Source organism: Wyeomyia smithii, chromosome 1, assembly GCF_029784165.1.
Source record: "Wyeomyia smithii strain HCP4-BCI-WySm-NY-G18 chromosome 1, ASM2978416v1, whole genome shotgun sequence".
NCBI lineage: Eukaryota > Metazoa > Arthropoda > Insecta > Diptera > Culicidae > Wyeomyia > Wyeomyia smithii.
The window spans coordinates 179,619,377-179,633,657 of NC_073694.1; the positions used below are offsets into that span (position 1 = coordinate 179,619,377).

At 30.4% G+C, this 14,281-nt stretch overlaps 1 protein-coding gene across 21 annotated transcripts in view; it reads right to left on the reverse strand.

Moving 5' to 3' along the window:
- The window catches only part of LOC129718145 (cubilin), a 339,048-nt gene that overhangs the window by 80,695 nt on the left and 244,072 nt on the right, over positions 1-14,281 (reverse strand). For 20 of the 21 annotated variants that reach the window (XR_008727035.1, XM_055669569.1, XM_055669413.1 and 17 more), the window contains 2 exons: positions 9,763-9,940; positions 8,807-8,833 (listed from right to left, as the gene is read on the reverse strand). Coding sequence is in view for 20 of the 21 variants with exons in the window: in XM_055669569.1 (XP_055525544.1) it covers positions 8,807-8,833; positions 9,763-9,940 (205 nt within the window). In the remaining variant the exon portion in view is untranslated. The remainder of the gene's footprint in view (positions 1-8,806; positions 8,834-9,762; positions 9,941-14,281) is intronic. The other variant, XM_055669492.1, reaches the window with a different exon arrangement.

Here is a 14,281-nt window from a genome sequence, read left to right on the forward strand (position 1 = left end):
GATACCGAGTTACTCGGAATGAATTTAGGCAAATTGAAATCTTGGTAAGACGTGAACTACGTTAAAATATTCGAGAAATTTTGCAGGATAAAAATGTTTGAAAGAATGGCTTGTACCCATTACAAGTATTTCATATTTTGACGTATACAATTTGTCATTTTTACCTATTTTTTCTCTTTTTATAAGGTCAAGAATAACTTTTTTACTTAATGCTTCTTTACTAACAGCGAAAGTGCCTGAAAATGTTTCTCATAACTCAAGACCGCTTGAAATGCGAAATCATCAATTATTAGGCCAATATTGTCAAAGATCTAATAAATCACAAAGAGAAAAAAACAGGTCAAGAAATTTACAATTACCAGAAATATCTAACTTTTCAGTCTTGCAGTTTAGAAAAATGGTGTGTTCAGCTAAGTTGTAGATAATGTTGTCACGATAAACTTCGTTGAAACTACTTTTCTTCTCTTGTTTTGGAGATATGAAAACAACAATAGTTTCAACAAAGACCGCATTACCAAATTATGTGAAAAAACATTTTTCGTTCATTTCCGGATCACATTTAAATAAAAACCAGCAAATAAAACCTGCTTGAATTGTTTTAACAATCACTCTGCGAAATTTATTCAAACGTTTGTAATATCAACCGATTCAAACGTTTGTTATATCAACCGACAACCAACCCAAAATCGGAATTCGAAACTGCACAAAATTTTTGGATTCCCAAAAATGTTTCAATAATGTCCTAGATATTTCCTCAAAAATACCTAAGAACAACAAAATATTTTCTAAGTATCTGGCTGTCTTAGTAATCTCGAAAACGATTCCAATGTGTAAATTATGTCAAAATTGTTAAGAAAAGGCCTCGAAAATATCCGGAAAATATGTCAAAAATCTCAAAAAGGTTTTGAAAAGTTCTCAAACATGTTTCAGCAGTGCCTTGAAGATGTCTCACAAATGTCGTCAAATTGTTCAAAAAATGTCTCAGAAACTTTTTAGAATTGTTTTAAATAGGTTTTTAATTTTTTTTTTGAAACCTATCCGAATATAAAATTTTTTTGAGTCTCAAAAAACTTCAAAACTGTCTCGAAAAAGTCGCAAATTTGATTGAAAATGGCTTAAAGTCTTAAATATGTTTCAGAAAGGTCTCAGAGATCCCTCAAAATTATCTCTGAGATGTCTCAAAAATGTTCAAAATTATTTTAAAAATGTTTTAAACATATCTCAAAGATATTTTGAAAATATTTCATATATGTTTCAAAAAGGTTTCAAAAATATCCTAAAGTGTTTCAAAATTGTCTCAGATATGTCTCGAAATTGTTCCTAAAAGTGTCTCAAACAAGTTTTGAGAATGTCTCAAAGATGTGTCAACAATGTTTCAGAAGTTTAACAGCAATTTCTTAAAAATATTTCAAAAATATGTTTCAAACATGTTTCAAAAAGGTCGAAAATTGTCTGAAAAATGTTTCGAACATGTTTCGAAATTGTTTCAAAAATGTCTCAAAGGTGTATCCAGTACGTTTCAAGGATGTCTCAAAGATGTCTCAAAATGTCACAAAGATGTCTCATAAATATCACAAAGCTGTCTCATATGTTTTGAAGGTGTATTGAATATGTCTCCAGTATGTTTCAACAAGGTCTCAAAAATGTTTCTGAACTGTCTCAAAATTGTTACAAAAAATCTCAACTATGTCCCGGAAATGCCTCAAAAATATTTTCAAAACTGCCTCAGATATGTCTAAAAAATGTCCCGAAATTGTTTTAAAAATGTTCAAGAGGTGTCTAAAATATGTTCCAAAAATGTCTCAAAGTTGGGTCAAAAATGTTTCAGAAGCACTTCAAAAAATGACTCTAAATTGTTCAAAAAATGTCCTGGATTTGTCTCAAATATGTTTTCAGAATATCTCAAAGATGTCTCAAAAATGTTTAAGAAGTGTTTCAAAAATGTCGCAAACAAGTCTCAAATACAAAAAGGTCTCGAGTCTGAAGCAAAGATTTTAGAAATGTCTAGAATGTCTCAAATACGTAAAACATGTTCAAAAAATGCCCTATAAATGTCTTGAATATGTTTCGAAAATGTCCAAAAGATGTCTCAAAAATATTTCGAAGATGTTTCAAAAATGTTTCAGAAGAGTTTTAAAAATATCTCAAAGATGTCTAAAGTACGTTTAAAATATATTTCAGAGAAATCTAAAAAATATTTCGAAACTGTCTCAAAATTGTTTCCAAAAAGTTCCATAAATGTTTTAGAAAACTTAAAAAATTTTTCAAAAATGTTTCAAAAAACTATCTCAAATATGTATAGAATATGTCCCGAAATTGTTTCAAAAATGTTCAAAAGGTGTTTGAATATGTTTCGAAAATGTCCCAAAGATGTCTCGAAAATAATTCAAAGATGTCTCAAAAATATTTTAGAAGTACTTCAAAAAATGTCTCGAAAAAATTGTTCCAAAAATGTCTCTGATGTGTCTCAAATATGTCTCAAAAATATTTCAAAGATGTTTCAGAAGTTTAAGAGCAAATTCCCAAAAATATTTCAAAGATATGTTTCAAACATGTTTCAAAAAGTTCTGAAAAATGTCTGAAAAATGTTTCAAACAGTTTCCAAATTGGTTCAAAAAATGTCTAGAAAATGTTTCGAAATCGTTCCAAAAATGTCTCAAATATGTTTTAAGGATGTCTCAAAGATGTCTGAAGGTGTACTAAATATGTCTCCAGTATGTTTCAACAAGGTCTCAAAAATGTTTCTGAGCTGTCTCAAAATTGTTACAAAAAATCTCAAAATTGTTCCAAAAATGTCCTCGATGTGTCTCAAATATGTTTCAAAAATATCTCAAAGATGTCTCACAAATGTTTAAGAAGTGTTTCTTAAATGTCTCAAACAAATACAAAAAGGTCTCGTGTCTGAACAAAAAATATTTAGAAATGTCGAGAATGTCTCAAATAGGTAAAACATGTCAAAAATTACATCATTACTCATTACATTTAAACGTGTCTCCGAAGTGTATCAAAGGTGTCTCAAATTTGTATTTCAGAAGTGTTTTCAAAATGTCTTCAAGAGATCGCAAAGAAACGTCTCAAACTGTTTCACATCTGTTTCAAAAATGATTCAAAAATGTTTCTGCATTGTCTCTGAAATGTCTACAAAATGTCCCGAAATTGTTCCAAAGATGTCTCGAATATGTTTCAAAAATGTCTGAAAAATGTTTAAATAATGTTTCAGAAGAGTTTCAAAAATACATATCTCCAAAAAAATTTAAAAGTTTCTCACGATGTATGAATTACATTCCAAATACATATTTTTTAGTTTGAATAGTTTTTTTGATACGGCACGATACATTTTATGTTTCACTGAGCCAAATACAAGTTTCAAATGTATTTCAAAAAGGTTTAAAAAAACGTTTCAAAGTTGTCTATAAAATGTTTCAAAAATGTCTCATATTCGTTTTAAAAACGCGTCAAAAATGTCAGAAATGTTTCAAAACTGTGTTAATAATGTCTAGAAAATGTCCCAAAGATGTCTCGAAAATATTTCAAAGATGTCTAAAAATGTCTCAAAATGTCCTGGATGTGTTTCAAATATGTCTCAAAAATATCTAAAATGTTTCAAAAATGTTTCAGAAGAGTTTCAAAAAAATCTCAAAAACGACTCTAAGATGTTTAAAATACGTTTCAAATATATTTCAAAAAAGTCCAAAATATATTTCAAAATTGCCTCACAAATGTCTCAAAAATGTTTCAAAACTGTCTCAGACATATCTAGAAAATGTCTCGAAATTGTTTCGAAAATGTTCTAAAGGTGTCTAAAATATGTTTCAAAAATGTCCAAAAGATAAGTTAAAAATGTTCCAGAAGTACTTCAAAAAATTTCTAAGAATCATTCCAAAAATGTCCTGGATGTGCCTCAAATATGTTTCCAAAATATCTCGAAGATGTCTTAAAAATGTTTAAGAAGTGTGCCAGAAATATCTCAAAAATATTTCAAACAAGTCTCAAATATGTTACAAAAAGGTCTCGAGTCTGGAAAAAATATTAGAAATGTCGAAAATGTCTCAAATACGTAAAACTTGGCAAAAACTACAACAAAGGTTACCAAAAAATTGCGGAACATATCTCAAAAACCTCTCAAAAATGTTTTAACAGATTTTCAAACGTGTCTCTGTAGTGTCTCAGAGATGTTTCGATTTTTTCCTAAAAATGTCTCAAAAGTGTTTCAAAATTGTCTCAAAGTATTTAAAGTTTATAAAATATGTCTCAAAAACGACCAAAAACTGTTTCAAATCAGTTTCGAAAAGGTATCAAAAATGTTTCAAAATTGTCTCAGAAATGTCTACAAAATGTCTCGAAATTGTTTCAAAAATGCCCCAAAGATGTCTCGAATATGTTTCAAAAATGTCCTGAAGATGTCTTAAAAATGTTTACTATCTCCAAAATATTTCAAACAAGTCCCAAATATGTTACAAAAACGGTCTCGAGTCTGAAAAAAAATATTAGAAATGTCGAAAATGTCTCAAATACGTTTAGCATGTCAAAAATTACAACAAAGGTTGCAAACATACCTCAAAACCTCTCAAAAATGTTTTAACAGATTTTCAAACGTGTCTCTGTAGTGTCTCAGAGATGTTTCAAATTTTTCCTAAAAATGTCTCAAAAGTGTTTCAAAAATGTCTCAAAGTATTTGAAAAATGTCTTTAATATTTTCCAAAAGTGTTTCAGAAGTGTTTATAAGATGTCTTCAAATGATTTCAAAGATGTTTTGAATATGTCTCAAAAACGTCAAAAACTGTTCCAAATCTGTTTCAAAGGGGTATCAAAAATGTTTCAAAATTGTCTCAGAAATGTCTACAAAATGTCCTAAAGAAGTCTCGAATATGTTTCGAAAATGTCCCAAAGATGTCTCAAAAATGTTTCAGAAGAGCTTCAAAAATATCTCAAAAAAATCTCGAAATTGTCTAAAAGATGTATGAAGTACGTTTCAAATATATTTCAATAAAGTCCAAAAAATATTTTTTTAAAACTGTCTCAAAATTGTTAATGAAATGTCCCATATATGTTTTAGGAAGACCTCAAAAGTGTCTCAAAAAAGTTTTAAAACTGTCTCAAATATGTCTAGAAAATTCCCGAATTTTTGTCCAAAAATGTTCTAAAAATTTCTAAAATAGCTTGTAGAAATGTTCCTTAGATGTTTTTGAAATATTTCAGAAGTACTTGAAAAATTTCTCAAAATTGTTCCAAAAATGTCCTGGGTGTGTCTCAGATATGTTTCATAAATGTCTCTAAAATGCCTCAAAAATGTTCAAGAAATGTCTCAAAAAAGTCTAAAAAATAGTTCAAACAATTCTCAAATACGTAACAGAAACTTCTCAAAAATGTCTCGAAATGTCCCAAGAACAGCTCAAAGATGTCTCATATGTTTCAAACGTACTTGAAATACGTTTCAAAACTGTCTTAAAAATATTTAGAAAATGTCTCAATAGTATTTCAATAAAGTCTCAAACATGTTACAAAGAGGTCTCAATAATGTGAAAATATTTTAAAGATATTTCAAAGCTGTCCCTAAAATGCCTCGAATATGTTTCATGAATGTTTCAAAGATATCTCAAAAATCTTCTAGAAGTACTTAAAAAAATATCTCATAATTGTTCCAAAAATATTTTTGATGTGTTTCAAATATGTTTCAAGAATGTCTCAAAAATGACTCAAGAATATCTCAAAGATGTTTCAAAATGTTTCAAAAGTGTTTTCAACATATCTTCAAAAGATCGCAAGGATGTATGAAAAATGTCTTAAATACGCTTCAAAAACGTCTAAAAATTGTTTCAAACAGGTATCAAACATGTTTCAAAATTGTCTCAGAAATGTCTAGAAAATGTCTCGAAATTGTTTCAAAAATGCACCAAAGATGTCTCAAAATTATCTCAAAGATGTTTTGAAAATGTTTTGAAAGAGTTTCAAAAATATCTCAAAAAATCTCAAAATTGTCTCGAAGATGTATGAAGTACGTTTCAAGTATATTTCAACGAAGCCTAAAAAATATTTTTTTGAAACTGGCTCAAAATTGTTTCTAAAATGTCCCATATTGTTTTGAAAAGGCCTCAAAAGTGTATTAAAAATGTTTTAAAACTGTCTCAGATATGTCTAGAAAATGTCCTGAAATTGTATCAAAAATGTTCTAAAAGTTTCTAAAATAGGTTGTAAAAATATTCCCTAGTTGTCTGAAAAAGATTTTTAAAATTTCTCAAAATTGTCCCAAAAACGTCCTGGGTATGTCTCGAATATGTCTCAAAAATGTCTCTAAAATGCCTCAAAAATGTTTTTAAAATGTGTGATAAAAGTCTCAAAAATAGTTTAAACCATTCTCAAATATGTAACAGAAACTTCTCAAAAATGTCCCAAAAATAGCTCAAAGATATCTCATATGTCTCAAACGTGTTTGAAATACATTTCAAAACTGTCTCGAATATGTTCAAAATATTTAAAAATGTCTCAATAGTATTTCAATAAGGTCTCAAATGTGTTACAAAGAGGTCCCAAAAATGTGAAAATATTTTAGAGATATTTCAAAGCTGTCCCAAAAATGTCTCAATTATGTTTCATGAATGTTTCAAAGATGTCTCAAAAATGTTCTAGAAGTACTTCCAAAAATGTCTCATAATTGTTCCAAAAATATCCTGGAAGTGTTTCACATATGTTTCAAGAATGTCTCAAAGATGACTCAAGAATATCTTTATGATGTTTCAAAATATTTCAGAAGTGTTATCATGTCTCCAAAAGCTCTCAAAGATGTATGAAATATGTCTTAAATATGTTTCAAAAACGTCTAAAAATTGTTCCAAATCGGTTTCAAAAATGTTTCAAAGTTGTCTCAGAAATGCTAAAATGCCCTGAAGATGTCTCAAAAATATTTCAAAGATGTTTCAAAAATGTTTCAGAAGAGTTACAAAGATATCTAAAAAAAAACTCAATAATATCTCAAAGTTCTTAAGTTTGTTTCATATACATTGAAACAGATCTAAAAAATATTTCAAAACTGTCTCAAAATCGTTTTCAAAATGTCTCATATATTTATGTTTAAAAAGGCCTCAAAAATGTTTCAAAACTGTCTCAGATATGCCTAAAAAATGTCCCGAAACTGTTTGAAAAATGTTTTGAAGATTCTCAAATATATTTAAAATATATCTCAAAGATGTTTAAGAAGTGTTTCAAAAATGTCCCAGAAAAGTCTCAAAAATACTTCAAACAAGTCTGAAATATGTTATAAAAAGGTCTTGAAAATATTTTAAAAATGTTACAAAGCTGCCCCAAAAATGTCTAGAAAATGTCTTAAATATGTTTCAAGAATGTTTCAAAGATGTCTTAAGAATGTTTCAGGAGTATTGGAAAAATGTTTCAGAAAGATCTCAAATACATAGAGCTCTTTATTTACAGTTTGAGCTGTGGGGCATACCTGTGTTGACAACTGGTCGACAAAGGCAAAAAAAAAACTTCTAGTGCTCAAACTGGAATAAATGAAAGATTATAGCTTTTCCTGTAAATTTTGGCCCTCTTAGCCAATGCGTAAGTGCGTAAAGTCTTCAGAGACTTGAATGACGTTCTCCCGTGAGCATATAAGCATTCGTTGCTTCCGAACCCGGCGAGTAATTACTCTGTGGCCTTTTGACGCACTTCCGAGCTTGCTAGAGGCACCAAAATTCTCAGGAATAATTAAAAAACTGAAATCAGTTTGAGCAGTAGGGAAATTTTCTTTATTCGCTTTTGTTGATCAGCGTGATTGTTGACTATTTAACCTTCTCTGTTCAAGCCCATTTGCATTTTTATTACATAATCTTTATTGACATTTTCAATATTTGCTTGAAAACTTTAATTTTTTATTTGAGTTTCAACTTTTATTAGCCCGTCTTTTTGTCCATTTCGATCATTTTGACATTTCTATGACTTCCCACGATTATCATCTTTCTTGATCATTTTTTTGCAGCGTTGACCAGAAAAAGGTTAAAACTTTTTTTTTAGATATTTTCAGGGGTCTAATTTTCAAACATTTTTGAAATTTATACTTTTTTATATAAACTGTATTGTGAGTAAACGACTGCAAATAGCGATTTTCGATGTAATTTCAATCATAAATACTGTATTGATCTACTTTATGATTTTTTTTGTTGGGAAATGAATTTTCTTCTGGAAACCTTTAAAAGATACGGCACGGAAATCTTGTAAAAAATAAACAAAATTAATGAAGATGACATGTTTTCTTGAAAAATGTCTAAAACAACTAAACTTAGGAATCTGTCCACTAAAAGCATTTTTGATTTAGGTAAATTACACCGAAGGTAATTCGATTCTCAGTTTTGTAGTATTGAAGCGCTTTTGTGAGAATAAAAGTGACGTTAGGTGAATCTGACAAAAACTATATTGAGTGAAGGGCTAGTTAAGCATTCAGCATGCATTCTACTTCAAGCAATCCTAACTACACCTAGTGTCTGTTTATGGTGTATGTATCTGTTTATGATGTATGTGGGTGAAGGCAATTAGGTTCGTATGTGTGTCTGTTTGCTGTACGTATACCATTTGTTAGTGCATTTGGACGGTGCATTTGGCTGGTGTAGAAGTAAAGTGACAAGTGAAATGAAATTTCGCTTCTATTCGAAGAAAAGTATGTACAAAAGGGGGAAGAAAAACGCAACCAGACGGAAGAAAAAAGAGAGAGAAAAACTTCAGGATTGAATCTCGCTTGCGGAAATGAGTTTTTTGTTGTTGTTGCTCTGAACCAGAATTTTCAAAACGATGATGGCTAATGGGTACGGGTACTTACGCTGGAAGTTCACCAACTGCCGCTCCACTGTTGGTGGTTTTGTGGTTTTTGGGTTGAGGAGTTTTGGTTGGTGGTTGATGTGTGAATGGGTGATACACAAAAGTTTTCGATTGAAGGTGCGGTGAAGAAGGAAGAAGAAACACGTTAGCGTCTGATTGTTAGGTTATGTTATTTAGGTTCGTTGATCGTAAGCCAATTAAGTATTGCCCCTTGGTGTGATGATTTCGGGAACAATGTGATGTGGTTTATTCAATCAACTTTTATTTAAGCGCTGTTCGATTTCTTGCAAAATAAATACTGTGACTGTGAGCCTACGAATCTTGTTTGAATGTCGTGACGTGTGAGAAACAGCAGGTGTGTACTGTAATATGATAAACGTTTACATTAGCTGCAAATCAACTGCTACATATCGATTCCATTGAAGTAACGCGCCAACGGTTCTACTGCGTGGGATGTTATGTTGTGAAATATGAGTAGGAGAGTCGGGCGGGGTGGATCTGTGGCGAACATTGAGATGAAATGTGTGTTGTTTTTTTTTCCTGGTTGTTAGCGCCGGCCCTCGATAAGCTGTTTGTCCGGTACACATTTGTCATATGGCAGGTGTTTTGGACAGGCTACAAGCAGCTTTTTCGGCGCTGCATATTTGTTATTTTCTCTTCGTAAGCGTAATAAAGTCTGTTTACAATTACCATTTTAACGAGTGTTGGTTTGTGTTTGAGGGTGATTACATCGAATGCTGTTTAATTTGGTGACATATATTGCGAGTACATATTGGATTAAAAACACCTACTGCAGGTTATTTTGCGTTGGCCCAAAAATACGGATTTAAATTTTTTAACTGTATTAAACTGTCATGACATGCGTTTACACAAAATTATTCCACATGTCATGACATTTTATCTTAACCCATTAGTTTTTAAATCCTAGGGGGGAAAATCTTAAGACGCGCTACTTACTCCGGTGGTGATCCTCTTAGGTTGAACGACGTGAAGGTAACGTCAACCCGCTGGCCGGGACCTGCTAGGAAGATGTACAGGCACTGGCGCGAGTGATTCGTCGGATTGGTGAGCAGCGGCGCGTTGAACGTTCCGTTCGCTGGACCGCCCGCACGGGATACGAACGTTTGGTCACATTCTACAGGAGAGAAAGAGAAAAAATTAAGGGCGGATAAAATTGTTTTTTATCAAAGATGGGAGATTGAAATCGTTTGCGTTTGTTTTTTCAAATAAGTGATAAATGAGTAGTCCACAAGTTAGAATACTGATTGGTGCGACTTCCAGAAACAGAGAAACAGAAAAAGCAATAACTGCACACAGAACTATGAGCTACAATGATAGTTTTTCAACACAATGAATCTTGGTATCTAATAAATCAGCATATTTATTTGTTTGAATTGCTTTGTCTGTGAGAGTTGGATTTCATTTTCGAGAAATGTTTAAAACATTTGGAGATCCTAACCTCTGTTGACAACTGGTCGTCAAAACCGAAAGAAAAAATGCTCTAGTGCTCAAACTGGGAATAATTAAAGACTACAGCTTTTTAAACAAATACTGTGCTCCTAGCCAAGTCGTAAGTTCTTCAGAGACTTAAATGAAGTTTTACCGTAAACAAACGTATTAGCGACGAACCCAACGAGCAATTCTTCTGCGGCCTTTAGACGCACCTTTGAGTTCTCTAGTGTCACTAAAATGCACAGAAACCGTTAAAAGGCTATAGACTTCCATACTTTCCCAGTTTGAGCTTCAGGACAATTATTTGACGCTTTTCTCTATCAGTGCAATTCTCTATGCTCTAGGCGTATGTATCAGAAACCTTTGATTGTATAAAATTTGATTGTTTAGAAAAATTGAGGTAAAAATGCCCTAAAACTTAACCCCCAAGAAAAAACCAAAAATATTGTAATAAGTTAAAGTCTTTACATTAAAAATCTAGGAAAAATTCAACTTTTTCCATTTTAAAATTTGATGATTTTGTTTTTTTTTTTTTTTCAATGGAATGTACATATTTTTGATTTGTGCCCAAACTAATTTTCTTTACAAGCAATAGATTTTGGTCTACAATGGTTCAAATAAATTGTATACTAAAATATCGACGGTGGTTTTGAAAATTACTCCTAAGTTTAAATATTTTTTCCACTCACGGAAAATACTAAACCAGATAAATGTGCAAAAATATTCAAGATTTTTTTTTCAAATGTTCAAAATGTCTAAAATCATTGTAGAAGTCAAAGTATTCAAAACTCATGGAAGTTAAAAGTGTCAAATATGTCAATGTCTCAAAGACAACTTAAAATGTTTAACAGCTCTCCTAGAAATGTCTAGAAAATATCTCACAATTGTTCTGAACATGTTTTAAGGATGTCTCAGATATGTTTCAGAATATTTCAGAGATATCTTTAAAATGTTTTTAAAAATGTTTCGAAAAATGCTGAGATCTCAAAATGTTCTTACAACTATTCCAAACTCTCTCACACATGTCTATGAAATGTTTCAAAATTGTTCCAGAAATGTTTTTAAAGTGTTTCAGAAATGTTTTGAAACAGGTTTCAAATATGTTTCATAAATATCTGGAAGATTGCTCCAAAATGAATTAGAAGTGTTTTAAGAATGTCTCAAATAGTCTCGAACATTTTTCAAAAAGGTATCAAAATTTTCCAAAACTGTCTCAGAAACGTCTAGTTTTTTCAAAATTGTTGCATTGTTTAAGACTTTAAAGGTGTCTCAAATATATTTCAAAAATGTCTCAGAGATGTCTCGAAAATATTTTAGAAGTGTTTCAAACATGTCTAAAAGAGGTCTCAAAAATGTCTCAAATATTCATCGAAATTGTTTCAAGAAGGTCTAAAAAATGTCGCGAAAAATTAAAAAAACAAAACTGTGTCAGGACCCGAATGACAAATGTTAAAAGCTCCAAATAAACGATCTCAGAAACTTCTATTAAATGTTTTAAAATTGTTCCAAAAATGTCTTTTCAAAATACGTCTCAAAGATGCCCAAAAAGGTTTCGGAAGTTGTGATGATGTCTTAAAAAGTTTTCAAATAACTATATTCTAAACTATCTCAAAGATGTTTCCAAAAACATCTGAAAGTGTCTCAAAATTGTGTCAAAAAGGTCAAAAAATTTTTTTAAACTATCTCAAAAAACATCCCAAATTGGTTCAGAAAAGTTTAAAAAATGTCTTAAATGTCTCGAAGGTGTCTTAAATATATTTCAAAAGGGTCTCGAAAATTAGTCACAGATGTTTCCAAAATGTTTCAGAAGTTTTAAAATATATTTCAAACGTGCAACAAAACAAAATTGTATGCACCAAGTATGAGACATTAATGAAACATTTTTGAAACGTTTTCGAAATGTTTTCGAGATTTTTTGACTTTTGAAACATTTTTGTGACATTTCTGGAATAGTTTAGAAACATTTCGAAACAGGCCTGTTTCGAAAATGTTTCTAAATTTTTCCAGAAGTGTCACAAAAATGTTTCAAAAGTCAAAAAATCTCGAAAACATTTCGAAGACGTTTCAAAAATGTTTCATGAATGTCTTACACTTGATGCATATAAATTTGTTGTTGCCAAAAAGTCTCGATAATTTTTTAAAATGTTTCAAAACTGTCTCAGAGACGTCTATAAAATGTCTAAAAATTGTTCCATAAATGCACTGAAGGTGTCTCAAAAATATACCTGAAACGCCTCAATGATATCTCAAAAATATTTCTGGAAGATTTTAAAAATGTTTTAAAAAAGCCTCAAATATGTAACAAACATATCTCAAAGATGCTTCCAAAATGTTCAGATATGTACAAACATTGTCTTAAAAATGCTTCAAAACCATCTCAAGAAAATTTTGAATTTGATCAAAATAGTTTTTTAAACGTCCCGAAACTCTCGGAAATGTCATCTTTCTTAGATGACTCAAAATTGCTCCAAAAATGTCTTAAATATTTTTCAAAAAGATTTCAAAACTATCTCAAAGATGTTTCCAAAATGTTTCGAAGTGTTTCAAAAGTGTCTTAAAAGGCCTCAAACATATTTCTGAAAGGTATCAAAAATGTCTAGAAAATGGTTCAAAAATCTTTCAGGAATACTTAGAAAATATCTCAAAAATGTTTCAAAAGTGTTGCAAAAATATCTCAAAGAGGTCTTACGTCTCACAGAGGCGCAAAAATATCTCCAAAATAGCTCAAAGTATCTCTAAAATGGTCAAAAATATTTTGAAGAAGTTTCAAAAATGTTTCAAGTACGTTTTAGGAATGTCTAACAACATGTTTTAAATATGCATGAAAATTGATTCAAAAATGTCTCAACATTTCTCAAAAATGTTTCAAAACTGTTATAGGCAACTATAAAATGTCTCAAAACTGTTCCAAAAATTCCAAAAAGAGGTCTCAAAAATATCTCAAATTTGCGTCAAAATTGTTTAAAAAAGGTTTCAAATTTATCACGAAAATTTCTCAAGAATGTTTCAAAACGTAGGCAATTTAACGTCTATAACATATCTCAAAAGGGTTTAAAAAATGTCTCAAAATCGTCTCAAAGATGTTTTAAAAATGTTTCAAAAAGGTCTCAAATTTGTTTCAAAATTATTTTGAAGACGTTTCCAAAATGTTCAGATGTGTCCATAAACTGTCTCAAACTGATTCAAAAAGGTAAACAAAATGTTTCAAAACAATCACAAATATGTTTTAAAAAAGTCGAAAATGGCTCATAGATAATTTTAAATGATTGAAAAATGTATATCAGAAATGTCTAAAAACTGTTTCTAAAATAGCTCAAAATTTTTCCAAGAATGTCTCGAAGATGACTCAAATATGTTTCAAAAATATCTCAAAGATGTCTCCAAAATGTTTTAGGAGTGTTTTGGAAAAGGTCTTAAAAAAGTATAAAAACTGTCTCGAATATGTTACAAATTTATTCTAGAAATATGTAGAAAAGTGCCAAGAAAAGTTCAAAAATATTGCAAAACTATCTGAAAAAGGTTTCATGTTTCACTATAGTTTGAAAAACGCCTCAAAAAATCGCGAATGTATCTCAAAAATATCTTGAACAGGTTTCAAAAATATTTTGAAAGTGTCTTCAGTATGTTTTAAAAAGTCGCAATGATATTTCAAAGCTATGTCTCTTTGGCGTTTAAAAAATATCCCAAAAAGGTTTCAAAAGTGTTCCAAAAGTATCTCAAAGACGAAAGTCTCAAAAATATCTCAAAAAAAATCTCGAGCATGTCTTCTAGATGTCTCGAAAATGTTGCAAAAATGTTCAAATATGTTTTGAGAATGTCTATAAAATGTTTCAAATATACCTCAAAATTGTTTTAAAAGTTCTCAAAAATGTCTTCAAAATTTGTCAAAAATGTTTCAAATTTATATATTTTATAGAAACGTATATAAAATGTCTCCAAATTGCTCCAAAAATGTCTCTAAGGTGTTTCAAATATGTTTCAAAATGTCTCAGAGATGTTCCAAAAATGTTTTAGAAGTGTTTCA